The sequence below is a fragment of the Scardinius erythrophthalmus genome (assembly GCF_964197995.2).
Source record: "Scardinius erythrophthalmus genome assembly, contig: HAP1_SCAFFOLD_599, whole genome shotgun sequence".
Lineage (NCBI taxonomy): Eukaryota > Metazoa > Chordata > Actinopteri > Cypriniformes > Leuciscidae > Scardinius > Scardinius erythrophthalmus.
The window spans coordinates 1-27,780 of NW_028296020.1; the positions used below are offsets into that span (position 1 = coordinate 1).

Genomic DNA, 27,780 nt, shown 5'->3' on the forward strand with positions numbered 1-27,780 from the left:
AACTTTGAAGTTGCTCCTGATAGAATCAGGATCGGTCTGGTTCAGTACAGTGACACGCCACGTACTGAGTTTTTCCTTAACACTTACCAGAACAAAGAGGAAATTCTCAACTACATCCAAAATCTGAGTTATAAAACCGGCGGGACGTTTACTGGCCAGGGATTGGAGTTCATGCTGAACCAACACTTTGTTGTAGAGGCCGGAAGTCGAGCACAGCAGAATGTTCCTCAGATTGCCATTGTTATCACAGATGGTGATTCTCAAGATGAGGTAGAGTCACATGCTCAGAAGCTAAGGCTAAGCGGAATCGAAATTTACGCCATAGGGATCAAAGATGCAAACGAGATGTTACTGAGACAGATTGCGAACGAGCCGTACGATCAGTATGTCTACAGCGTGTCAGACTTTGCAGCTCTGCAGGGAATCTCCCAAAGGGTAATCCGGGAACTGTGCACCACTGTGGAGGAAACACAAAAAGAGGTCCTCCTGATGTCAAGAGGTAACATTACATTGAAAAACTTCCAATTCAAAACTCTTGAGTCACAGCTTTACTGGACATCTGTGTGAGAACTACTGAGAGATCAGCAGCCAGTAGCAACAAACCCCGTTAAGATCTTTATTGTATTCAAAGTATTTTTTTCAAACTTTGAATGTTAGCTTGACAAAAGCCCCTTTCACACAGCGAGATGATACCGGCAAATGGCCAGAATGCCTTCTGTGTGAGTGCAAACATGACCCGGGATTGATGCCGGCATCGATGCCAGGTTGGGGACCGAGTAACATTGCCGTGTTCAGTCAATAGACTGTAAAAAAATATTAACGACGCCCCTTCGCTCTCGTCCATTGGTGAGAAGCGAAGCCGCCAGTGTCCCGATATGGCGCTGACATCTTGGGGCTTGAGTCTGTGCTGTAGTGAGCAGGAGGTAGAGCTACGAAATCAAGGCCCCACCCTCACTCTCGGAGTGAAATAATTATTTATAGAAATTTAGATATTAAATTTAAAGATCCAATCTCCTCAGTCCTCAGTCGAAAAAAAAGTCTGTTGGTGCTTCAGTGACTACTTCGCTCTGAGAACATGTCAATCACAGCTGTCAATCATGACGTCACACCACCATTTTCATAGCATCAAATAACTTAACTAAAAACAAACTTATTTTAAAAACAAACACTTGAACTTACATCAGCGTGATAAAAACTACAGTAAATGACAGAAACCACCTTCGGAAAAAAAGATATTTGAAGTGTAATTAAATTGTTTAGTTGGTCTCAAGTCCCGTTGAATAACACGGGGAGGCGGGGCTTATGACCTATACTAGGACCAGTCACCGAGGGGCGATCGAGACGTTTTGGCTTCACTTTTAAGGGCTTGTGCGGCACGCTTGGTTCAGTCCCGGCACGCGCGCTGTGTGAACAAAAGCTGTAATAATGCAGTGTCGTAGTGATGACGCTGAAGCCGGGATCGTGCGCCAATCGCCAGCTAGTGAAACAGTACGTAATGCGCAAGTTTATAATCGAAGCAGAGAAAAAAATGCACTTGCGTGATTTCACAGCTCATAAGCAAACGCTGCTGAGACATTACAAGTCACATCGATGTCACGTGTCTTTACGGGTTTTTTTACGGGTTGTGTGTGAACGCACTCTCTGATTCTGGAAAACCACTGGCTGCGTGAATGAACCAAAATCAAACGAACCCAGGTCAAATCACGGGTCACTTTATCCGTGTATTTTCTGGAATCTCCGTGAAAGGGGCTAAAACCTTGCCTGAGAATTATGCCCTAAAATAGTTTGAGCCTGAGGGTTTGCTTGAAATCCTGTAGTTTGAACACTTGGATCAAATCAAAAACATTCCAAGCTAGATTTGACTATTCTGTCAATGTAATTTAGTTTTTTTTTTAGGGGATTTTTGATAATGTCATTTGTAAAAGTCTGATCATTTAGAAGGACTAAAGCATACTAAGTCAGAACAGCTGTTGATTTTGTTGCATGTAGCTTAAAAGCTGTAAGGTGTCATGGATCAAAAGTTTTTCATTGAGTGTAAGACATTTTTCTATAGGAAAATCGTGATTACTTAAAGACTGAGCAGCTTGAGTTAGAACAGGTTGACATTTATAAGGCAGCTGTTTACACTAGGGGTCGCAAAGACTAGTCAACGTTAATGATCTGCCATGGACGCTTTACGCTTGACATCGACTAGTCGCTGATCAGGGCCTATTATAGAGGGCGCAAAAGGATAAGAAATGTTTGAAGTCCACTTTTACGCTCCGTTTCCAAACAGTTAAAATGACAAATAAATACATAATCCGAGAACGCTCCACAAGACATGTTTGATGCCCATACCATCTTGATGCTCCAAATTGATCGGGTAAATGCACGTTTGAAACACTTATTGTACACTTAAGTTAATCGCCCTGCTGCATTGTAACACACATGTACAGACAGCGCTCACAACATGTGCATATCGCGCACACACATATGACAGCGCTGTGTCATATGCTATAAACGTGTACAAGGCAAGCCGCGTTCAGTCTCAGCACGAGGTTCAGGCTTATTCATTAATCACAGCATCAGCGACTAGTCCATGTCGACTCGACTGTCATCACGTAAATGACGACTATAAAAATCTGAAGTCGTTCAACCCCTAGTTTACTCCTGGTATTAAGATGCCTTTTTGTCGATCGGATCACAAGTGGACGACGCTAAATACAGGGGTCTAAAACGTTTTGATCTTGTCCACTTTCAACTACTTCCAGAGGTAGTCGAATGCATTTGACTGGATTGCTATCATAGTATAAACACTCATGTGGTCGAATGCATTTGAACAGCCACAAAAGACGCCTACTCTCTGTCTACTGACCTCATGAGTAGTAAGCTTGAAAGATGGGATTTAAGAGTTTGGTCTAAGGATGAAAAACGTACCAAACTCAATGTTCTATATTCTATATATTCACCCTCCCCTCAAAGAAATCTGAGCAGAAGTTGTTGAAAGTGGACAAAAGAGACGGATCAAAACACCAGGTGTAAATGGGAAAGTGTCTCCCTTGTCTACTTGTGATCTGATCAACCAAAACGCATCTTAATACCAGGTGCAAACAGGGCCTAAATGTTGTGGAATCTCAAGTTAAAGCAACAAGGCAAAATCATGACTAGCATGTTCTCAGCAAATACTGATTTCATCCTTAAAATTACATTTCTATTATTATCTTTGTACAAACAAGAATTAAAAGCAGAATTCAGTGGTCAAAGTTCTAACTAAAACTCTTCCATTTGCTGCTCTAGGCTGCAACGATACTGCTCAGGCAGACATTGTGCTCCTTGTGGACTCTTCTAGTAGCATTGGAGACAATTTTAAAGAAGTGAGGAAGTTCCTCCATGCTTTTGTGGACAGATTTAACCTTAGACCTGACAAGGTGAGAGTGGGACTTGCCCAGTTTAGTGACAGAACATACCAAGAGTTCCTACTTGGAGACTATTTAGATAAGAGAGACCTGCACCAAAAGTTGGATGATCTCATCCACCATAGAGGACGCACCAACACCGGTCAAGCCTTGACTTTCATCCGTGAGAATTACTTCAACCTGGCCAGAAAGAATATCCCTGGCATTGCCATAGTCATCACAGATGGGGAATCGAGTGATGCTGTTGATGAACCTGCCCAGAGACTACGAAATCTGGGAGTTGCCATCTTTGTCATCAGGGTGGGAACAGGCAACATGAAAAAGCTGCGCACCATTGCTAATTACCCACATGAAGAGTTCATATTCAGTATTAACAATTATCAAGAACTGCAAGGTCTTCAAGAGAGTCTGCGCAGCAAAGTGTGCTTTACTGTGGGCGTCCAGTCAGGAGGTAACATTTGACCTCATATGCTTTCACATTTGTGTTTATACAGTGGGATTGTTGAATATAAAAATCCATAAAATGAATACAAACAAAACCAAAACTTTCCATAAATGTACACTGTAAAAATATATATGTTGATGATTTGTTATCACAACATTTTTTCTTTAGTCAAATCAAATTAGATAATTTATTTGGTTCAGATAACATAATATTTTTAGTTTATGTTGATTAAACCAATCTCCTTCATTGTATCAACTCATAATGAACTTAAAATTGAGGCAACCAGGTTACTTACTTTTTTTAAGTTGAACCAACAATCATTTTTTTACAGTGCACATGCTTTGAGTCCCATCATACTGTTAATCTACTGTTGTCTGCACCCTAGTGTTTAAATTGTTTAGATATAAATCATTTATTTGTTTCCATTTCTTTTCAGCTTTTTTGAAAAAATATGCGGATATCTTCATACTGGTTGATAGTTCAGCATCTAGACAAGAGCAGACAATAATAAGGAATTTGCTCTTTAGACTGGTCAACCAGCTCGACGTGGGAAAGAATACTAATCGTGTCGGCCTGGCTCAGTTTAGCGAAAATGTCAAAGAGGAATTCCTGCTTAATACTGACAAGACCAAGAGTGAGATTGGGACAATGATGCGCAACCTTCAGCTAAGGCCTATAGGGAAGCGTAGAATTGGCCATGCAATTGAATATGCTCACAGAAATTTCTTAAATGACGCTGCTGGAAGCCGTGTATCTGAAGGATTTAAGCAGTTCCTGATAGTCATTGCAGCTGGAAAATCTGATGATGGTGTCATCCAAGCATCCCGTGAAATTAATAAAGCTGCAGTGACGGTTCTTGCTGTTGGGTTAAACAGAGCTGATTCGAATGAGATGAAGGACATCTCTAGTCACCAGCACAGCTACAAGTTAGTAGCCAACATTCAACCAGTGCTGCAGAAACTTAAGTTTGCCATTGACACATGGGAGGACGCTGCTGTCACAGATGGTGAGTGTGTGCATAATCTTCTATTCTTTCAATAAAATTCATAAAGTGTTATTAAACTTTTTCCCCCTTGGTTTGGGTTTTAATTATGACTGGATTTGAAAAACTATTATGTATTACATAATCCAAAAGACTTTGGTTTTGTAAAGTTCTTGTGTCTTTTGACAGAGTGCAAGTTTGACGTGGTGGCAGATATCGCTTTTATTGTTGATCAGTCCAGCAGTATCAGAGCCAAAAACTTCCAACTTGTGCGCAACTTTCTCGAGAGCACCATCAGAGGTCTCGAGGTGGGCGAGGGAAAAATACAGGTAGCTTTGATCCTCTATAGCGACGTCCCTCGAGCTGATGTGTACTTGAACACCTTCGATGATAAGGCTGGCATCCTGCGCTACATCAGTAGCATGGCATATGGTCGTGGTAAAACATACACCGGAGCTGCTCTGAAGTTTGCCAAAGAGCATGTGTTTACCACAGCAAGAGGTAGCAGAAAAGATGATCATGTTCCGCAGGTTGCTGTTGTTATCACCGATGGAAAGTCCACAGATGACGTGACCAGCGCTGCAGCAGATTTACGACGATCAGGCGTCACTGTATTTGCGCTTGGTATCAAAGACGCAAAAGAGGAATACATGAGAGAGATTGCATCCTACCCACCCCAGAAGTTTGTGTTTAATGTGGAACGCTTTGATCAACTAAATTCCCTTGCGAAGATTTTAACCAAAACACTTTGCAATGAAATCACAGATGCCATCATACCTAAAACCTCATTTGGAGCAATATCAAAAGGTTTGCACAATATTTTTTATCATTTTTTTTTAATAGCACAATGTTCAACCTGTTTCACAATTTCAATTTCATAATGGAATACTCTTTCACTACTTTGTAGGTTGCAAGCAAACAGTCAAAGCTGACATATACTTCCTTGTGGATGAATCAGGAAGTATAACCGATGCAAACTTTGAAGATATGAAGAAATTCATGAGTGAATGCCTTGATGTGTTTGAGATTGGGAATGACAGTGTGCGCATTGGAGTAGTGAAGTTTTCAAGCGATGTAACCACAGTTTTCCAATTAAACAAATATAGCAAAAAAGAGGATGTGAAAAAGGCAGTGAATGATCTCGTGAATGATAAAGGGGGCACCAGGACTGATCTGGGGTTAAGACAAATGATACCGCTATTCAAAGAAGCTGTAATAACACGTGGCGAAAAGGTTCGTGAGGTGCTGATTGTAATCACAGATGGCGAATCAAGAGAGACAGCAGAGCCGGTAGAAATTCCTGCTAACATACTGAGAACGGAACAGAATGTCACCATTTATGCTATTGGTGTGAAAAATGCATCTGAGCCCGAGCTCGTTGCGATATCTGGCAGTCAAAAAAGAACGTATTATGTCAAAAACTTTGATCTTCTCAAGGATATTAAGAAAGACATCCTTACAAAAATATGTGAAGGTAAGAAATTCAATTTATGGCATATGTATATATGGTATGTTTGCACTGTTACTTGATTTGCACAATATTATGTTTGCACGGTTATTTGATTTGCACAATTTTTATTAAATTTGGTGATATACGATGTGTGCCTATAAATGACTGCCCGTGTCCGATTGTTGTTTCAAGATTATTTTCACAGAATGAGTGTTCACTTTATAAATTTCTTGTTTTTAGGTTGTGAAGGTCTTTTTGCAGATGTTGTCTTCCTGATTGATGGATCAGAAAGTGTTAGCACTAAATGCTTTGAAAACATCAAGGAAATAATGGAGTCTGTGATAGAAGAGTTTGCAATTGGACCAGACAAGGAGCGTGTTGCAGTTGTTCAGTATGGCACAAACACAGAAGAGGAGTTTTCCTTAGATACATTTGATGATAAAGCTAGTTTATTACAGGAAATTAGAAACATCAAAAAGAAGAATGGAACCACTTACACTGGAAATGCACTTAGAAACGTATTGCAGTCTTTTGACAAGTCTAAAGGAGGGCGCTCCAGTGCCTTGAAGTTCTTGATAGTTCTTACAGATGGAGATAGTAGGGATGATGTAGAACAACCTGCGAAAGACCTGAGAAAAAATTCCATCAACATTAATGCCGTTGGTATGAGACATGCAAACAGATCTCAGATTCTTGCCATTGCTGGATCCCACAGAGGTGTGTTCTATGAAGACGAATCTGCTAACCCGAAAGAATTAGGCAGTGAGGTTCTTCTCAAGATCTGTAAAACAGGTATGTAAACAAAATCTGAGATTTTTGAAAGAGATCACATTATGTCGGTAACCTCTTTTAGTTGATGTTAAGTTTTGTGGTTTTTAGTCCATGTCTGTTAGCTTTGAGGGCATCTACTGCTAGTGTACTCTTAAAAGTGAAAACATTTGCAACAAATAGTCTTTCTTCATTAAACTGGACCAAAACTACTGATGATTCATCTTACCCTCCATTTCCAAAGTCCATCTGATTCTGACCGGCAATAGCATGTTGACATTTACGGCTTGTGGCTGTTTTGCAGAAAGAGAAGGACTGTACATTTTTAAAGGGTTAGTTCACCAAAAATGAATTCTTTCAGTAATTATTCACCCTCATGTCGTTCCAAACCCGTAACACTTTCTTCGGGAACACTAATAAAGATATTTTCGATGAAATCTGAGAGCTTTCTGTCCATCCATTGACAGCTACGCAACTGACACTTTGAAGCTTTAAAAAGTTCATAAAGAGATCGTTAAACTAGTCCACATGACTTGAGCGGTTTAGTCCTAAATGTTCTGGAGAGACACGATCACTTTATATGATAACCAGATTGAATTTAAGCTTTATTCACATAAAACATTCATCAACCCACACATTAGTTGTGATAAACGGAAGTGCGCATGTTCTGCATGTTCTCTTGATGTGCAAGAACCAATGAGGTTCATTCTCGTGTTTCACAGCACGTTTGAGCTTCTGCAAGAGGTTTGTTCTCATGTGTGAAGCAGGTTTGGTTGAGCTTCTGTTTATGTTCGCTGATCAATGTTTATATGTGAATAAAAGCCTACAGTAAATTCAATCTTTTCATCATATAAAGCGATGGATTCATATGATGGATTCATATGGATTAGTTTTTTGTTTTTGGGTGAACTGTCGCTTTAATGTGTACATCTTCTAAAAGATTGTCAGCTTTTATGTGTATTATAGTAAAAACCAAAGCCAGAGTGACTTTTTCAAATGACTACTTACATTATGATCTTTTATCTTTCCAGAATGCAAGACATCCGAACTGATTGACATAATCTTCCTTTTGGATGCCTCTGGTAATCCCAATAAAGATGGTTTCAAGGAAATGATCCACTTAATGTCATATGTGGTAAGAAAATCTGAGGTTGGAAAACAACGGGTACAATTTGGCGCCATCACTTACTCTAACAGCCCTCAATCAGAGTTCACCCTGATAGAGTACAACAGTCAGGCTGATGTTCTGAGGGCTATCTCAAACCTTAAATCTTCAGGGGGAAGAAGAAACACGGCCCGGGCCCTTAACTACACACTCTCCTACTTTGACAAAACTCATGGTGGACGACGGCCAAGGAATGTACCCCAAGTGCTAATTCTGATTACAGATGGCAAGGTCAATGATTTAAGTGGACTGGACACTTGGTCTGAATCCCTGGCTAAGTCAGAAGTCAACTTGTTTGCTATTGGTACTGAAGATGCAGATGAGGCCCAGCTAAGGATGATGGCAGGAGTGAATGGCCGAGTGCACTATGCAGACACCTACCTGGATCTGCATAAACTACAAAAAATAATCACCCGAGAGCTTTGCAATCTTACCAAACCAAGTAAATTTAATTTCTTATCACCTTTTATCAGTGCTTGGGAATAACTAGCTAAAATGGCAATGCAACAAACTTAGCTACATTTATCAGTTGCTCAGCTGTTTTTAAAATTCTGCAGATTTTCTAATAACAATCTTCCCTGTTAAATTGATGTTCATTTCTTTTTCAACTGAAAAATCTGTTCATTTTTAATGCTGACGTGCTATTTGAGTTCATTTGTTCAAAAAAAAAATCTGAAAATGTATGGCACAAAGATTTTGAACAAATTAACTTAAAGCTCAACGTGTGAATGTTCTTCTGATTAAATTATTTCAAAGGAATATTACTGTATTTAAAAATGGGTTGACCACTTAAATAGCTTAAATGTATTCAGCCAGTTTTTGTCAGTAACTGAGTTTTAAATAGATTATTTTCTGCATATTCTGCAAGCATCTTTGTTGATCGGATGTCCATTTTTACTTGGTCACATAAATCTTTCACTGCAAAATAGATATGACCTACTCTTCCCATGTTATGTGGCAATATAATTCAGTTTAAAGCTCTATCTATGTCCCATATGATGCTTAGTGTTTGTGTTTATTAGTTGTTGTCTTCTTCACAAGGAGTGAAGTGATCAAGTTAAAATAAACCCTAAATCATAAGTTGCTTGCAGCTTGCCAATCTAGTTTCAATGTTGCTTCCTCAACACTGCGAACTATGCTTTTGTTTTTGTCTCAATTAATGTTGTTTGTCCTAATGTTTTTTTTGTTTCTCTTTCTAGTTTGTGAGAAGGAGCTATCAGACCTGGTTTTTTTAATTGATGGATCCGAGTCTATTGATGAAGAAAGCTGGGATTCTATCAAACAAACCACGATTGGCATTGTGAAAGAACTGGATATTGCTCAAGACAAATGGCGAGTGGGTCTCGCCCAGTTCAGCCATAATTTCACGGCTCATTTTCATCTGAACACCTACACTAGTTTTGATGAAGTGAACCAAGCTATAAACAACATTAAGCAAGTAGATCAGGGCACTGATACTTGGGGCGCCCTGAAATTAATTAAACACTCCTTCACAAAAGAGAATGGATCCAGAATAGATGAAGGAGTCACTCAGAATCTCCTGCTGATGACAGATGGATCACAAAAAGATCTGAAAGAAGATCAAAAACAATTGGATACATTAGATTTTTTCAGAAACAAGAACATAATAATAACTGTTATTGTGTTTGGCAATAAAATAAAAAAAAAAGCTGTGGTTGACATAGCTGGATCAGCTGACCGGGTCCTCATTGAGACTTTCGAAAGCCTTAAACTGAAGACAACCACAAGTAAAGTGTTAGATAGTATCTGTAAAATCCCTGATGATTCTCCCATATCTAGTAAGTAATTAGTTCTTATACTATAATTGATGATTATTATTATAAACTAAATACTTTACATCAGCACTTTTTCTAAACTTGATGAGCTGCCGCCTGTTTCCAATTATGACTGCCGTATGTGGGAGCTCAATAAGTTTTGAATTTAAAGCAATAGTTATAGGGTTAGTTCACCCAAAAATGAAATTTATGTCATTATGTACTCACCCTCAAGTCATTCCAAATCCGTAAGACATTCGTTCATCTTCGGAACACAAATTAATATATTTTTGAGGAAATCTGACAGTCTATGCAACTACCACTTTCAAACCCCAGAAAGGTAGTAGATACATAATTAAAGTGATCCTAGTTAAAGTGACTCTAGTGGTTTAACCTCAGTTTTATGAAGCAACGCAAAAGCAGGCATTGTTACATGAACTCATGTTGGACATTAGGCTAATAAAAAAGACACTTGAGAGTGTCAGTTGCATAGCTGTCAGTGATTTCATCAAAAAGATCTTCATTTGTGTTCTGAAGATTAACAAAAGTCTTACGGGTTTGGAACGACATGAGGGACAGTCATTAATGACGGAATTTTCATATTTGGGTGAACTAACCCATTCTTAATGGTCCGTCATTAATAGGTAACTACTGTATGGTAGTTGATAGTAGTAGCTGAAGTGTTAAGGTAGTACTACTCATTTTGTCCTGCATTACTTCCTGCATAGTTACCTGTTATTGACGGGACATTTTTCTAGTGTTACCAAAAAGTCTTCTAACATGGTAAATGGTAATATACTGTGTAGACTGTTCTATAAATGTATTGTATGCATGGTCTTAATGATAATGATGTAAACTATTTGGTCTATTCCCTTTCTTGAAGATTGTGACCTATTGTTTTGTTTGAACAGGTTGCGATATTGACATTGCCTTTGGGTTTGATGTGGCCAAGCAATCAATCACACAAGCTCTGTTGAGGCCTCAGGTGGAAATGTTGGTTACTGCCGCCATCCACCGGATCTCCATGATGGGTGATCTGTGTTGTTTCAAAGTGGACCAAATTACAACTAGATTTGGCTATAGGCTAGTGTCTGGACGAGATGGCCGTGTTCTGGAGGAATTTGGCTTTGACAAGTACAACGAGGATGTGGTCAGGAAAGTGATGTCATTAAAACCTTCGGAGCCCCTTGCCTTCAACAAGCTTCTGTTAGAATCCTTCAAAGGAATGTTTGTCTCCTCTGAAGCCAAGGCAAAGGTGGGAATGTGTCTGAGATATAAAGTTGACCATCAAAATGATTGTCAACTATATTACATTCTTTATATGAATGTTCCCTTAATTACACAACAGCACCTCTGCTGATGTTATTTAAAAATGATTTTGTTTTTGTGATGTTTTACTGACATAGAAACGTAGTTAAACTATTATTTATACAACCAAAGAAACACTATGCACTTTTATTTGCTATCATATTTGGTAACACTTTATTTTAAGGTGACGTTATTACATTGTACTTAAGGACTGACACTAATATTATAGCACTAATAATATAGCACTAATATGAATTATTAACTGCTTACTATTTTAGTTATGTTTAGGGTTAGGGCTTGGTTTAGGGTTAGTTACTTGTAATTATGCATAATTTACTGTTATTACTATATTAAGTACATGTAGTAACGTGTAACTATGTCACCTTATAACAAAGTGTGATATTTTACCCAAAATGGTGAATTAAATTGCATCTGTAAGAGGACTATTGGAAAAAATGTATACATTTTAAAAATGCAAATATGGTTGGGAAATCAGATTCAGCATTTTGATCACTTAGATCCATATTGGACACCTAGATCGCAATGGAACTCATAAAATTGTAGTCACACAGAATGATGCTGCTAAAACCTCTGACATTTAATTGTATGTTTGTGTCTAGGTTTTAATTATCTTCACAGACGGGTTGGATGATAGCATTGAGCGTTTAATGGAGAGTTCAGACAGACTTAAACAAAGTGGTAAGTAGCAAAAATATCCCAAAGTATTTTAAGATAGATCCACCCATTCCTACACTAGAGAGATTCCTTGATTCCTTGATTTTGTTTTGTTTGATTTTGAAGCACTGCCTTTTTTCTTATTTGTACTGTAGTCTTTCATAGCCCCCATGTTTTTTTTGGAGGACTTTTCCCCCATTTAACCTGAGCGAAGTCAAAGTGAATTGAAGTCAAGTTTAGAGACTGTGACCCTGAACTTGAACCATTTCAAAGCTATTTGTGCTTATTTCTGATGTGTAAACTAGGGATCAGCGCACTGCTGATTGTGTCTTTGGAGGGAGAAATGGATGTTCGGCAGCTGGAATTTGGCAGAGGTTTCGGGTACATGCAGCCACTGGCCGTCAACATGCTGAACTTAGGCAATGCTCTTATGAAACAAATTGTAAGTATGAAAGGGACATAATGATTCGATTTGGTTTGTACAAGAAGCCCTTCAAGAGACCCATATGTAAATCAAATATGGATGTTTAATTTAAGACACATTTCCACTCGTAACTTCATGAAACATACATCGATCATGAAAAATGACATATCGTTATTTACAGCAGGAGCTCACGATTAAAAAGAGCCCAAAACTCAATATATTCCATCAATCAGATCTAAAGATATTCCTCATGGCGTTCTAACACAAAAAACAACAACAGACGCACCTAGCCAATACTCATGAAGTATTCGCGTTAGGTTTTCGCTTATAACTTCATGATGCATGCACAGCTCGTATAAAATTGCACAACATTATTTTCAGAAGACTCTCTCGGTTAAAATAGCCCAAACTCAGCATAATCCATCACTCAGCTCTAAAGCTATTCCTAATGGAGTTGTAACACATGAACCCCCGCAGGCGCACACAGAGCTTTGTATACAGATGGAGCACTGATGTTGTGTTTTTACTCAGTGAAGCATGCATAAATTGTGGAAAAAGCCACATCATTATGTACAGCAGATTGGTAAGATTAAAAAGAGCCCAAACTCACCAAAATCTATCACTCAGATCCAGGGCCGTTTGAAGGAATTTTCGTTAGAAGGGAAGGGATGCAGCTGCTTTCACAACTACCAATGCTTAAAAACATCCCAAGCTAATGTTTGATGCACGGAATTTATTGTGTGGTTTTCCTAACCCCCATTTGGTAAATAGATTATCATGGTGGAATGATTAGTATAGCATGCTATGCCACTTTCATCAAAACCTATTACAAAGCTATAACAATGTCATGTCGATAAATACGATAAACAGTGATTCTGGAACAGATCTGCGTCTTCCTTATACCGTTAAAAAAACATATTATAGTATGTAACCATATTCCGTCCGTTCGAAAAAAAAAGTTGCACTAACTGTTCGTTACAAGCAGCTTTTGCCATCAGGCAGGTAGCTAACATAAACATATTTTTGCTAGCCTACCTGCTGCAAATTTACACCATTTGTAGAGACAAGTAGAGCTATTTTATCCAGTGTAACTTATCACTTACCACTGTCTTGTTTTACCTTTCTCTTCTTTTTTCTGGCTTCCTGAAGCATAATTCCGCTTCATGATGACTGCCGAGGAGGTTTTGTATTTTGCCGGCAGCAGAGATCACGTGGTTGACTGGCTGCTGTCAGCGACTACTGAGGGGGGCCACCTTGAGGGGGATCCCGATAACAGTGTCATTGCACTTTACTGCATTGACTATCAAAGGGGCGCTCACACAGTTTGTCGTTGCATTTTATTCTTAACCAGTCGTTGTCTTGGGGCCCCAATTGCTTGGTTTGCTTGCCTTGTCGCAACGGGCCTGCTCAGATCTAAAGATATTCCTCGTGGACTTCTAACACATGAAGTTGCACAGGCTCACCAATGAAATAGTAGTAGTATGCTATGTTGTTTTGATATGACGTTTCAGCTCATATTTCCATGAAACTTGCATGGATTGTGAAAAATTGAACATCTTTAGTGACAGCAGATTCTCACGATTACAAAGAGCCCAAACACAACATAATCCATTTGCACTGATCACGAGATATTCCTCACAAAGCGATGCATACTTAGCTAAAAAACAATTTGTTTTCCAATGTTCCCGGAACTGTCCGTTCTCGTTTTCAAACGTGGAATAACACAAAATATGTATCATCTTACAGCTTAGAATCTCAGCTTAGAATCTAATATTATAAAATAATATAAAATATTCATTATCATATTTTTCAAAAATATTGCCTTGATTAATACAAAATTGGTGTCATTTGAAAGCTTAGAGTCTGAACTTTACACTGAATGTAGCCAATTTCAAAAACTCAGAAGTATTGCTGATTTATTTGCTGATAAATAGAATTTCTTTTTTTCATAATCTTTTTTTTTTTCATACTTTTTTGTACTATGTACTGCAATGTGTCAAAAACATCATACAGCTCATGAAACATTGACAGATTGTTGAAAATGGCACTTATTTTTATTAGCCCAAAATGAACATGACAAGATATTCTTCATGGAGAAACAATTTTAAAAATGCTCATTAGGGGGCGTCAAGGACTGAACAAAAAGGCTATCGTGGTTTCAAATGCTGTAACTTTTGATTCCTTTATCCAATCCAATTTTCCCCTACCGTATTTCCTTCCTGAGTTATTCCATGTCAAATAAGAAAGATATGCAAAAACATAATAAAAATTATATATATATATATATATATATATATATATATATATATATATATATATATATATATATATATTGTCTTTTATCAGCAGTTTCTCGGCAGGAGAATGTCCAAATGTAATTTAATTTATATTTTAAATTTAAATTTTAAAATGATAAATTTGAAAAGTGTTCTTTCAAACGATACCTACCTTTTGACTATCCTTGCTATAGTTTTGGAGTTATGAGTCTTTACTTTTGTGTGTCATTCAGACAAAACAACTTTAAGGATTTAGGACTCTTGTTTTCTCAAAGAAGCAGTTTTCAACTCTTGCCAAGCTTTTATTTTTACACCATCTGCACAAGTTGCATCATTGGCTTGGCAGCTGTTCTGAAAGAAATTTTATAATTGAAACTGAATGTTATTTTGTGTTTTTTAACTGCAGACTTTTCAAAGCTATTTTCCTTCAACTTGTGTAGATGTGCATTATGTAGTGTTGTGCATGTTGTCGCGCTTTTTCTCTCTCATTAAATAAATGAGCAATTTGAAATTTTTTATGCTTTTCATTTGGCCTTTGTTTCAGGAGCCAGATTTGACATCCTTCAGAAAATTATATATTGCACAAATATGAAATATTGAAATGTATTAATATTACCATGAACTACTTGACACAGTGATATGCACAATTATTAACATCTTTGATTTCCACATTGTGATCGACACAAACCATTTCAACTGGACCAATATTTAAAATAGTCTAGATTGTAGCTTGTGTAGATGCGTTTATAGTTTTCAGAGATGTCACGTCCGTGTTGCCAACTGTCTAATTTGGCGAGCTTCTTTTGGCGAGCTTCTTTTGGCGAGAATTTGTGGTAAAATACCCTAAAATTTAAATGCATGTCCTGTGACTTCAACAGCAATAGACAAACCTTTCTCTCCCCTCAGGAAACAGTGGCGCTGAGGGTATGCTGCGATGTTACTTGTTCATGCTCTGGTGTACCTGGACCACGAGGACCCCCTGGAGAAGCGGGTCAAAAGGTCAGAGATCCTCAATATGTGGATTTACATAATTTTTCTTGTTTCGTTCATCTTCACTGGATTTTTTCTCACTGAGCTTGACACATTATGCAAAGGATAAATGCATTTCTGCCTGAGAATTTGACTTTTTCTTGAAGGTAGCATAATTTCGCACACTCAGTTTTCTGTGTCAGCATCCCTTTGTTTTTATTATTTAGGGCTCAGATGGTCAGAAGGGTCATCCTGGATTTCCAGGAGATGAAGGTAGTATGGTAAGTAAAAGTGTAAGCCTAAGGTATGCTGTTATTCTCAATATGTGTGCTTCATATTCCAATTCAGCAACTTCAACATTAGTAATTCAGAAGATGATGTACAGCTGATATCATATAGTAGTTTAGTACTTTGTTTCGTATGCAGTTTTGCCCTAAGACCTCATCTTTAGCGATGTGTCACTGAAGATATAGGACAGAATACACATGTTTTAGAGAGGATGTACACTGTATATGCCATGGATAAGTATTCTCTCTCTGGTCATGTGTCTGGCAGGGCGATCGAGGACCACCAGGGCTGAATGGAACTCAGGGATTTATCGGTTGCCGTGGAAACAGAGGAATCAAGGTAAAGTAATGTGATTATCATTGGAGATGCATCTCTTGATGTTGTTTGTATCAGTGCAGTTTTCTGCTTAGAATTTCTGTACTTATCTCAGAATGTGAATTAGCATTTTTATTTAGAACATTAATTGTATTGGTATCAAAAAAAAAAAAAAAAAAAAGATTACATACATGGAGACCATGAATCAAATTGTTAATGTAATGAAAATGGTTTAATATTTTGTAATTTAGTGCAAACACATTCATGCAGTTGAGTGTGACTTAATGAAATCATTTTTAGGGATAAATACATGATACCTGCATGGCTAGGGTATGTTAAATCAGATGAGATTGTGTTTTACAGCCGTGCTGAATAAAGGAAATGTTTTAAAATCTCATTTCAATAGGGTCATCGAGGCTACACTGGAAATAAAGTGAGTAACATGAGTTGTTATATTGTTTACTGCCTGTTAGGTCTATTATTGCTCCCACTTAAACAATTACTGTTTGGACAAAAATATAAGTCAAAAAAGACACAAATAATTTCCTTAAGTGCTTTCTGAATGCTTGTTCTGCTGTTTTATTTTATTTTTTATTTTATCTGCAACTACAATTTAGAGAGCACAAAACACTGTAATGGTTTTTAATGAGTATCTTTGGCTTGTTTTGAGGTGAATAAACATCATGTTAAACAGCTTACAAGACATTTTTATGAGAAGCAAAATTACATGGGATATTAAGTTTTATAGAATCTTTTTGCAATGACAGAAGATGGTTTTTCATGTGTTTTATACATTAACAAGAAAATAAAATGTGGAAATGTCCTTGCACTTTTTTTTTTTTTTTTTTTTTTTTACTGGAAATTAAGTCCAGATCCTAATTAAATATAATGCTTTTTGCAGTGAAGTTAATGGTTTCCTTGAGGGCTTTTTCCAAGCATGCAGATGTAATGTGTAGGCCTGTAGGGTCACAAACGAGTACATGTTTGTTCAGTGGTTGTGGATAACTTCCCTAAACATGACTGCAAGTGTGTGTGACCCTTTGACCTCTGTCTGACAGGGAGAAGATGGGGAGATCGGGCTGGATGGAGTGGATGGAGAACAGGTTATTTCTCTTACATTCACAGTATCTTAAATGAATGTTCCATTAATCGATCTATATTAATATTATATACAAATATTGGCTGAATGTTTTGCATTTAAAAATGTGCAAATTAGCAAAGACTATGTTGTAAATTTAAGAGCAATAAAATGTGCATTATACAAAGAAATAATTTATGACTAAAGTTTAGTGATTGTTTAGTGATTTTCGAACGTGACTGAATAAATTCAGGGCATACATTTTCATAACGCAAAACTCATGTTATCACCTCGAGAAAACCAATGGAAAAAAACACCGAAAATATTTATTTTAGATGATTGATTGTACTATATAGCAAATGTAATGCTGTATTAACCGCATGCTGTATGTAATTTAATGTTAAATACGGGCTGAAAAATCTACTGAGAGGTTTGGAAATTTGAGTCTGAAAAAGTATGGAGTTTTTTTTATTAAAATTGTCTATGAACCCTGCAATATGCAGATATATGCATGCATCAAAATTTGGTATGCAATTACTGATGAAAAATTTTTCATACTGTAATACTACATTTTTAGTATTTAGGAAGTTATGCCTTCTATAAGCATAACATTCCCTCTTTCAACGTGAGTCTATCAGTATTTTTTGCCTGTTATATCATCCACTAAGCAAAATTCATAGTTTTGTCCACTTAGAAAAGAAGTAGCAAGCCCTTCCTCAACAAACCGCATGATTTGAGGAATAATTTTAATATGTGAAATATCCCTAACCATAAGTATGATGAGCAATATTAACTGTATAAATAAATGTGTTTAAGGAATATTAAGTGCTGCCTTGTAAACACTGCAATAAATGAAACCCAATATAAGTTACATATGAAACTGCAAGCACATGTTGTCGCTGGATGAGTTATTGAGTCATTTGATTGGCTGTACTCACTATTTCTGTTGTGTGCAGGGCGATACTGGTCTAGATGGGCTTCCAGGACCTAAAGGAGACCCGGGCAGTGCTGTAACTACACAACCACACACGCATCACAAATGCCATCTGGTTTTGTTTTATCACAGATGTCTGCTTATTACTGTCATGTTATTTTTGTCTTTCAGGGTGAGAAGGGTTTCAAAGGGAGTTCTGGAACTAAGGGACACCGCGGTCTGCGAGGAGATCCTGTAAGGTGTTCCTGTGTGTTTATAGTAGTCGTTTCAAACGTCTAAGCAACCTGACTTGATTTGTCTGTATATGATTCTCTGTTTACATTACAGGGCGCACCAGGAATAGACAACAGAAATCGAGGTCCACAAGGCGAGAGAGGGGATACTGGGCTCCCGGTGAGGGACCTTTTTTTTCCCTCCTTCTGGAAGATGTTAGCACCATTTGTTTGTGTGAGAGGAACAGATTGTTTGAGTTTCAGTAGTGATCTGCAGGTGTTGTAGAATAACGTTCGTCCTGTGTGATTATATAAACGCACTACTGTAAAATCCTCCCATGCGGCTTTGTATTTTTATTGACTCTCAAAGTTCACACTTGGTTTAATTATATATGTTTAGCATTGTTCATTTGAACACCACTAACACACATGTGCAATTTGAAATCAACACATGGACACACTTGGCACTGCTCCTCTGAAATGACGTTCCTTCTGATGTTACCAGTTTTTTTTTACTCACTTTGACTGTTTTTAATAAAAAATTCCAAATTAAGAGGTTTAAGAAAAGAGGAGATTTAGGTGATCAAATATCAGATTTAGAACCACATTTTTCAGGATGATACAAGATGTGTAACTGATAACAGTAAGAGTGTGTTATGACTGTGTTTTGTCTTGTCAGGGTGACCAGGGGCCTGTTGGACTCTCAGGCAGATTGGGAGATAACGGTTATCCTGTGAGTATTACTTGTACTAGTACTGTGGTAGCTTCTAACTGTACCCGTAGCTTCTGTGCTATTCAAGTGTCGCTCATTCCTTGTGCGATTGATCAATAATCATGCTAAAACATTTTGTACACAATATCACATAACATTTACATGTGTTAGAGGTATATCTAGACTAAGGTTCAAAAGATTAGGAACACGTTTGTGTTAAGAAATGTATAATTGCATTCAACAAGGATGCATTAAATTGATAAAAAAGCACAGTGAGCACATTTATTATGTTATTATTATTTTAGATAAACGCAGTTCTTCAGAATATTGGTTCATTTTAAAGGATCTTGAGAAAAGACCCTGTAATGCAGTTTCATGCACTTTTCATTACGCGACACAACTATTTTCAGCTGTGATAATAATAAAAAAGGTTGATTGCCAAGTCGGCATATTAGAATGATTTCTGAAGGATCATGTGACACTGAAGACTGGAATAATAACTATTGTTATTACTTCAAGTTGTAATAATATTTCACAATATTACTGTTTATATTACTGTATTTTTGACCAAATGAATGCAGCCTTGGTGAACATATTGTATTTCAAAAACATTAAAATATCTTACTGATCACAAACTTTTGAACTGTTTAGTAACATACAGTGTGAGATACACAGTATTTAACATTTTCTGCCTCAACATCCTTCATCAGAAGAGAACATGCATTAAATAAGTTTAAAGGCATGTAATTCTTCAGGTAACTTGTATTTTGGTGTACTTTTATAGGGTGTTCCAGGAAGAAAAGGCCCACATGGATTACCGGTAATGTAGCATGAAGAACATACATAGAATTCTGTTCTATGTCATTCTATTCTTCTTTTTTTAAACCTGTTCTATTCTACTTGGTTGTATTTTAATTTAAACAATTTAATTCTCTTTTAATCTTGTTTATTCTAATCTACTCTTAATTCTAATTCAGGTGTTTATCATATTCTTGCATCCTGATATTGTTGTTGTTATTTTATATATATATATATATATATATATATATTAGGGCTGTCAAACGATTAATCGCGATTAATCGCATCCAAAATAAAAGTTTTTTTTTACATAATACATGTGTGTGTACGGTGTATAATTATTTTCTATATATAAATACACACACATGCATGTATATATTTAAGAAATGTTTGCATATATATACTGTGTATATAATTTATATTATATATAAATATTTTATATATAAATAACACATTTTCTTAAATATATAAATGCTTGTGTGTGTATTTATATATAGAAAATAATTATACTCCATACACAGACATAAATTATGTAAACACAAACTTTTATTTTGGATGCGATTAATCGCGATTAATCGTTTGACAGCCCTAATATATATATATATATATATATATATATATATATATATATACATATATATATATACATACATATATATATATATATATATATATATATATATATATATATATATATATATATATATATATATATATATATATATATATATATATATATATATATATATATATTATGTTATTATGTAATCTATTTCATTTCTTAAATATATTCTGTTCTTCTCAGTTCTATACTAATATACTATTCAATTATAATAATAACTATTCTTTTTCTCTTCTAACATTCTATTCTCTAATCTATTATATTCTGTTCTTTTCTAATATAATATGTTCTGTTCATTTCTGTTGTGGTAATGTGTGGTTAATGTGTGTGTCTGTAAAGGGTGACTCTTCAAATGAGAAAGGAGAACCCGGAGAGCGAGGGCCTCCTGGTTACCCTGGACAAGTGGTGAGAACTGGGACCGTTCACCCTCATTTAAAAAGAAACACAGACAACAGATTTCAGATAATATAGTGTTGGAATTGATGTGTTGTGTCACGCCTCTTTAATCTTGCCTGTTCAGGGTCCACCAGGTATTAACGGGGATCGGGGAGAAAAGGGTCATTCAGGTGCACCTGGAATTCCGGTGTGTATTTGATTGTTTAAACTAGATGCATGTTCATGTATTACCCTTAGAGCAAAACATATATGATATAGAACACATCTGTGAGAACTGTCTGTGTTTTCATAGGGTCCGTTTGGCCCTCCTGGAGATGAAGGTTTAAAGGGAAATCGAGGATCCAGAGGGCCAAGGGTATGTAAGACTGATGCATCATGTTTTCTTCCTCCTCCTTTTTTTCTTTTCCTGAAAAATGCATTTCTTAAAGTATCCCTATTATGCTCTTTCAGATAATACCTTTCATGCAGTGTGTAATTCCAGTATTACTTCCTCTTATAAACCTACATAACAATGTAACAAATTTGCATAATGGCAGCCTATGATCTTCATTGGCTGCCCGCGAACGATGTCTACTTTGACCCGCCCTCAAACACTGCAGTTATAGTGTTGTGCAGGTGTGCGATGTATATTATTTTGACCTTGCATGTAAACCTATTGTAGCAGACCTCCTAAAAAATGTAGGAACCTTTAAAATAGCATTATAGGGGCACTTTAAACTTTTACTTTAAACTCTTTTACTTTTAAGCTGTCTTCTGAGTGATCAAATCTGAAAACCAAATGCTGAATACCAGCATTACAAGGTTTGACTGGCTTTTATTTAGGCAAATCAATACCTGGTTCATGTATAGTATATTATGTAATACTTCTGTGCTCATATAATGTTGCAGAGCAAATTTGTGCTCCTCTTTTCTCAAGTGTGCCTGCTTGTGTTTAGGGTGTACCGGGTGACACAGGGATCAGGGGAGCGCAGGGGCCAAGGGGATTCAAAGGGCCTCCGGTCAGTTGGTGCATTTGTGCATCTTTGAATTTTAAAATGTCCATCTAAATAAAGCATGTGGAATAATTTGGTGTGACTTTCCAATGTAATGTATGACTTTTATATAAACAGGGACATGATGGAAGAGATGGTTACGGACCTGCTGGGTCCAAAGGACAAAAGGTACCTGTGATATGTACATTTACTGAAAAATCTGTTCTGATCATATCCTAAAAGTTTTTTGTTTTTTTTTAAACGTTTATTCAGTGTTAACATGATCAATGTACAACGTGTCTTCCCGAGGGAAATAGAAATACCTTAACAGAAAATATTCAAAATATTGTGACCAAATATGGGTTTGGTTTCAAATAACTACAAAAACAACAAGGATAGTGTATAAATGATAACATACATGCATAAACATGTTCAAAATTATAAATAGATAGATAAAGGGGCTACAGTAGGAATAATAGAAATAAGAATAATACCAATTATAAATAATAATATTGGTGACTAGGTTAGTCACAAAGTTTAACGATCAAACCCTACAGAAAAGCATAAATCTATCATCACCATTAACATAAGCCTAAAGTGGAGACTGATACATGTCATTTGGAACACAAAAGAACCCAGACCATTCTCTAAAAGTTTTTTTTTGCTGCGATTTAGAGTACATTCCAAAAATGCAATCAACGTCAAACACTGTAGACTGGGAATTAAGCCTTTTCCCCGTTATCATTTAATTCACAGGACCGGACGCCAGTTATCTTGCCAAGAAAAATCTTTATTCTTATTATCAGGAGAGAAACTCTGAGAAAATGTTATATTCATGCCAGGTCTATACGTTTCCATGTTAAGATTGAGCTTAAATACACAACTGAGCGACTTTCGACTTCCTTTTAAGGGTAAAAAAACATATTGTTTAAAGATGGAACATACATGCTAATGCTTACACATGATACAATCCACCTTCCACATTAAGAAACTATTTCTCAGTGTATATTAGTGGTATACAAATGGTGCATTTGCATCTGTTGAAACATTCCTTTTCTTGCAAAGAGCATATACCAACTGTACACATTTGAAGTGTCATTATCATTGGAACTCTCTGCTAAGTGAACATTGCATTTTACACATACCTTTAAGCAGAAGCTACCCTCCTTGTGTCTAAAACATGTTCCTTAAACACGTGTCCATGCAATCTATAGTCTAACTTGTGCATTTTAAACTTCATAAGACAATACGACTGATTATGAATAGTAATAAAGAATAATAATAAAGATACATATGATTAAATAATGAAATTATATTCAAAGATGAAATTTTAGTCTTCAAGCACACATAACATAAGCAAAATACGCTAACTTGTTTTCTCTCTCAATTTCCTTTGTGTACTTTTAAGGATATTCATTTAACAGAATACATTTGCTTTTAGGGCGACAATGGATTCTTTGGCCTCCCTGGTTTGCAGGTGTGTTAAAGCTAATCAAACATGAGCTCATCACTAGGCATTTTATGTAATCGTGTCAATGTTAATAATAATAATTAAAATATAACTTTCTTAATAACAATGATAATAACAATAGGGTGAGGATGGTACCAAAGGATCCAGTGGAGGTAGAGGACATAAAGGTCATCAAGGAAAACCGGTACGACTTAATTTCATTTCTTTTTGCTCATTTATTAACCTTTTGAAAAGTTAATATCCAACAAAACAATCATGTTATTTGAGCATGTCTTTTTCAATGTACTTGCGTAATAACATTATAGAGAAGGTTCTGTAAGTATGCAATAACCTATAAAGTTAATGAGTTATGCTGTGTTACTGTATGTATTGATGTGATCAGGGGAACGCTGGTCCTCCGGGTTTTGTAGGTGATACAGGAGAAAAAGGGATGGACGGACACAGGGTCAGTCCATTTGCATATGAATAATTCACAAAATGATGTTAGTTTATGAACATGTAAATCATGTGTGCTGATGATTTACTGTAAGAAGTTTCTGCTCATCTTTGTTTATTTCATTAAGTGTTTGTGTAATTGTTTATTTAACTCTTTTATTTCTAGGGTGAAAAAGGACTTCCTGGAATCAGTCCGATGCCTGTAGGTTCATTTTACTGTAAATTATCTTTAAAAACAGTATTAAATTACTCGGTTCAAATTGTTTTATTGTTTTCTTTCTTTCTGCTTCTCAACATAAAGGAATGTGACCTGGTCGAATACATACGCAAAAACTGTGGTAAGTCCATTAGCAGAATGACTGATTGAATTTGATTTCATTGCAAAAAAATGTTTTGTCTCTCCATGATCTCTTAGACTTGCCTTTTAGCTTGTTAAACCTTGAAATCATTTTAAAAGGATCTACATTTTATCTTTCATTTTGTCTCCACAGCTTGCTGCACTGGTATGCTTTGCCCTTTAGTTCAACTACATTTCAATGCCTAATTTATCAATAACTTTTCAAATCTTTCATAACTGCAAACTTTTTACAAGTAGTTCATTTTACTGTTTTTTTTTCCCCAACAATGCTTTCAGGTAACCATTCCCAGTGTCCAGCTTACCCCACAGACCTGGTGATAGCCTTTGACATGTCTGTAGGTGTATCTTTTGAAGTGTTCGAGCGAATGCGTTCTGCTGCTCGCTCCTTACTGGAAGACATTTCCATTGCTGAGACAAATTGTCCAAAGGGAGCTCGGGTGTCTGTGATCTCCTACAACAGCGAGTCCAAGTACCTGATCCGTTTCGCAGACCACCTTAAAAAGAAGACTCTTCTGGAAGCTCTGAGAACAATCGGCGTAGAGAGAACCACAAAAAACAGGGACATCGGACAAGCCATGCGCTTCGTGGCACGAAACGTCTTCAAGCGAGTCCGAAAGGGCAGGCTTATGAGGAAGGTTGCTGTATTCTTCACGAACGGGCCATCGAATGATGGATCGAGCCTCGCCACAGCCATGCTGGAGTTCCAGGCTGCAGACATTGGCCTCGGAGTGATCGCTCTACGTCCCGCTGAGGACGTGAGACGAGCGATGCAGGTAGATATGAAAACAATGGGATTTGGATATGCCAATGTATTTAGTGACTGTGGCTGAAAGCATCAACAAATTAGGTCAGATATCTAATAATCTAATAAACAAACAAACAAGATCCAGAATTTTGAATTCTATGGATGTTTGAAGTCCATAGAAAAATGTGCAGATTTGTGTGTCCTCCATAGAATTGGAATGCCCATCATTTACAAAGTTCTATACATCCACATGCAATTTGTTTATTGGGTTTTGGGATCATTCGCTGAAGTTCTCTGCTATGAGTAAGAGTCATTTCAGCTCCATTTAGCACATATTACCATGTTTAAATCCCTTCCATGGAATTCCCTTCCAATTCCTCCAAAAAGCTGTCAGATTCCTGATCATTTGATCAACAGCCCAGACAGAATATGTTCCCACTAAAATCTTAATTTCTACAGAATCTGGTTGGCCATGGTTCACACACAAATGTCTCAAAAGGGAATTTCAAATGAAATGTTTTCCACAGAATTCTTCAAATCCCCCCTTGGACTAGACACTGGGAAATAAATGCATGAATCATATTTATGAACAATAGTTATTAATTCACCTCAATTGTTTTTCTCAGGTTGACGACACAAGAAGCTACATTTATGTTGATGGCAGAGAAGTGAATCGCATTAAACAGTGCCTCATTTGTTTTGGTAAGCTCCAGTGCAGACACACTCAACAGTTTTAATATATTTTTTAAAATATCATTTATTCCTGTGATGCAAAGCTGAATTTTTTAACACCATTACTCCAGTCTTCAGTGCCACATGATCCTTCACAAATCATTCTAATATGCTGATTTGCTGCTCAAGAAACATTTCTGATTATTATCAATTTTAAAAAGTGCTGCTTCATATTTTTTTGGAAAACCATGAAACATTTTTTTAGGATTCTTTGATAAATAGAAAATTTATTTGAAATAGAAATCTTTGTAAAATTGTAAACGTCTTAACTGTAATTTTTGATCAATTCAATGCTTGATTAAATGAATGAAAGGGACAGTGGCTCTGTTTGCACGCTCCTTGTGTGAAGCCTGTTTCAAAATGTAAGCAGCATAATTATGCTATACCTCCAAAAATATATAATCTTATTCAAATTCAAAGGCAGCAACAAGTTTCCATTACGGAGAAGTCAATTCCATAATGCATTGCAACAACGTTCAGTAAAAAATATCCAGTCATGATGGTGGACGAACTTAGAGAAATGTTGATTAAAAATCCAAAGAATGACAATTTTGACCAATATTTCTGCATTATTTTGTTTTGTATGCTTACTTCCCAAAGAGGAGCTCTTTTCGTATGATGCACAGAGTTGCTGCCCATGTAGAGTGTTCCAAATCAGTCATTTATGCGGTTCTGTTTCAGTAAGGATGTAGCTGCTTATGTAGGAAGTTTCTATAACATGGATGTCTTTGATTACAAACCAACTGTGTTTTTTCTCCCCCAGACCGTTGTAACCCAGACCCGGCGTGTGGTATAATCCCACAGCCGCCACCTCTACAGATGGATATGGACATGTCTTTTCTGCTGGATGGGTCTAGTAACATGAACCCTCAAGAGTATTTAAGAGCGAAGGAGCTTGTTCTGTCTCTGTTAGACCAGATCGGTGTGAGCAACGAGCCAAGCAGAGTGGACGGGAAAACCAGGATAGCCGCCTACCAGCAGAGCTCCACTTACGGCTTCTCTTACATCATTGAGGAGTTCAGCTTCACAAAGTATAATGATCGCAGTTTCATGAAGCGGCATATTTCTAGCGCACTGAAGCAAGTGGGCGGGACATCCCATCCAGAGATTGCTTTGGAGTGGTTGATTACTAAATTTATGCTTAAAGCAGAGAGTCCACGAAGCAAACGAATGGTTGTGACTGTTTTTGGTGAAAACTCTGAGCACAGCAAAGCTCAGCTTGATTATTTGTCTAGATTATGTAAGTGTCAGAATGTTGTTATGTTTATCCTCATGGCGGGACAGAGATTCGACTGGACCCAGATGCAGGAGCTCACCAACTCTCCTCTGGAGCAGCATCTGGTATTCCTGGATGACAGAGAGTACGCCACACGCTTTCTATCCGCCTTCCTGAAAATGCAAAACAGTAAGGAATATTCATAAGACCCATGCGATAGAATTGCTTACTAACCTGGTCTGGTGTTTAAACTTGTAGACTTTTTAGCATTTTTCTCTGGAATTTAAATGGAGAGTTTACCCAAAAATGAAAATTTGCAGTTAGTTTACTCACCCTCAGGCCATCCAAGATGTAGATGTCTTTTTTTCTTCAGTAGAACAGTAAAGAAGATTGTTTAGCTGAAACCGTGATCCTTGGTGATTCATATAATTGGTTACCATCACTTTGAGAGTAAAAAAAAACTAATACAGTCAAAACTAAATGAATACTGACGATACATTGAGGTCTTATGAAGCAAAGTGATTGGTCTGTGCAAGAAACTGAACATTATTTATAGCAATATTACCTGTAATCCAGAGCCTCGGCAAATGATCCTAAGCGTTGCTTACGCAATCCCAATTGGGAAGGTTGACTTTTCACAGATGTCCTGGGTTTGAGCTCCTGGTCATACTGTATCAACAAGCTTGCGCTACAGACTGTCGTGAACGCACTCAGGATCATTTGCGGTGGTAATAATGTTGTAAATAATGTTCAGTTTCTTGCACAGACCAATCACTTTGCTTCATGAAGACCTCAATGAATCGTCAAGAGTCACGGGTATTATTTTTGTTTAGCCTGTACATGTGTTTTTTACTCTCAAAGTGAC

The 27,780-nt window shown here is 36.9% G+C and overlaps 1 protein-coding gene across 1 annotated transcript; it reads left to right on the forward strand.

Annotated features, from left to right (window-relative positions):
• Positions 1–3: 3 nt before the first annotated feature.
• On the forward strand, positions 4–27,121 carry LOC308686654 (collagen alpha-6(VI) chain-like; the record flags this gene model as incomplete). The annotated part of the gene is made up of 35 exons (XM_081395091.1): positions 4–499; positions 3,277–3,846; positions 4,277–4,846; positions 5,012–5,629; positions 5,730–6,296; positions 6,513–7,064; positions 8,072–8,647; positions 9,405–10,004; positions 10,892–11,235; positions 11,909–11,987; positions 12,269–12,405; positions 15,570–15,662; positions 15,860–15,913; positions 16,188–16,259; positions 16,642–16,668; positions 17,294–17,338; positions 18,270–18,323; positions 18,419–18,481; positions 18,575–18,640; positions 19,139–19,192; positions 19,956–19,991; positions 20,931–20,996; positions 21,112–21,174; positions 21,280–21,342; positions 21,923–21,985; positions 22,097–22,147; positions 23,400–23,435; positions 23,551–23,613; positions 23,812–23,874; positions 24,031–24,066; positions 24,166–24,202; positions 24,356–24,367; positions 24,499–24,995; positions 25,594–25,669; positions 26,463–27,121. Coding segments are annotated over 35 exons (7,458 nt in total), but the record flags the coding sequence as incomplete, so codon positions are not given.
• Positions 27,122–27,780: the final 659 nt, after the last annotated feature.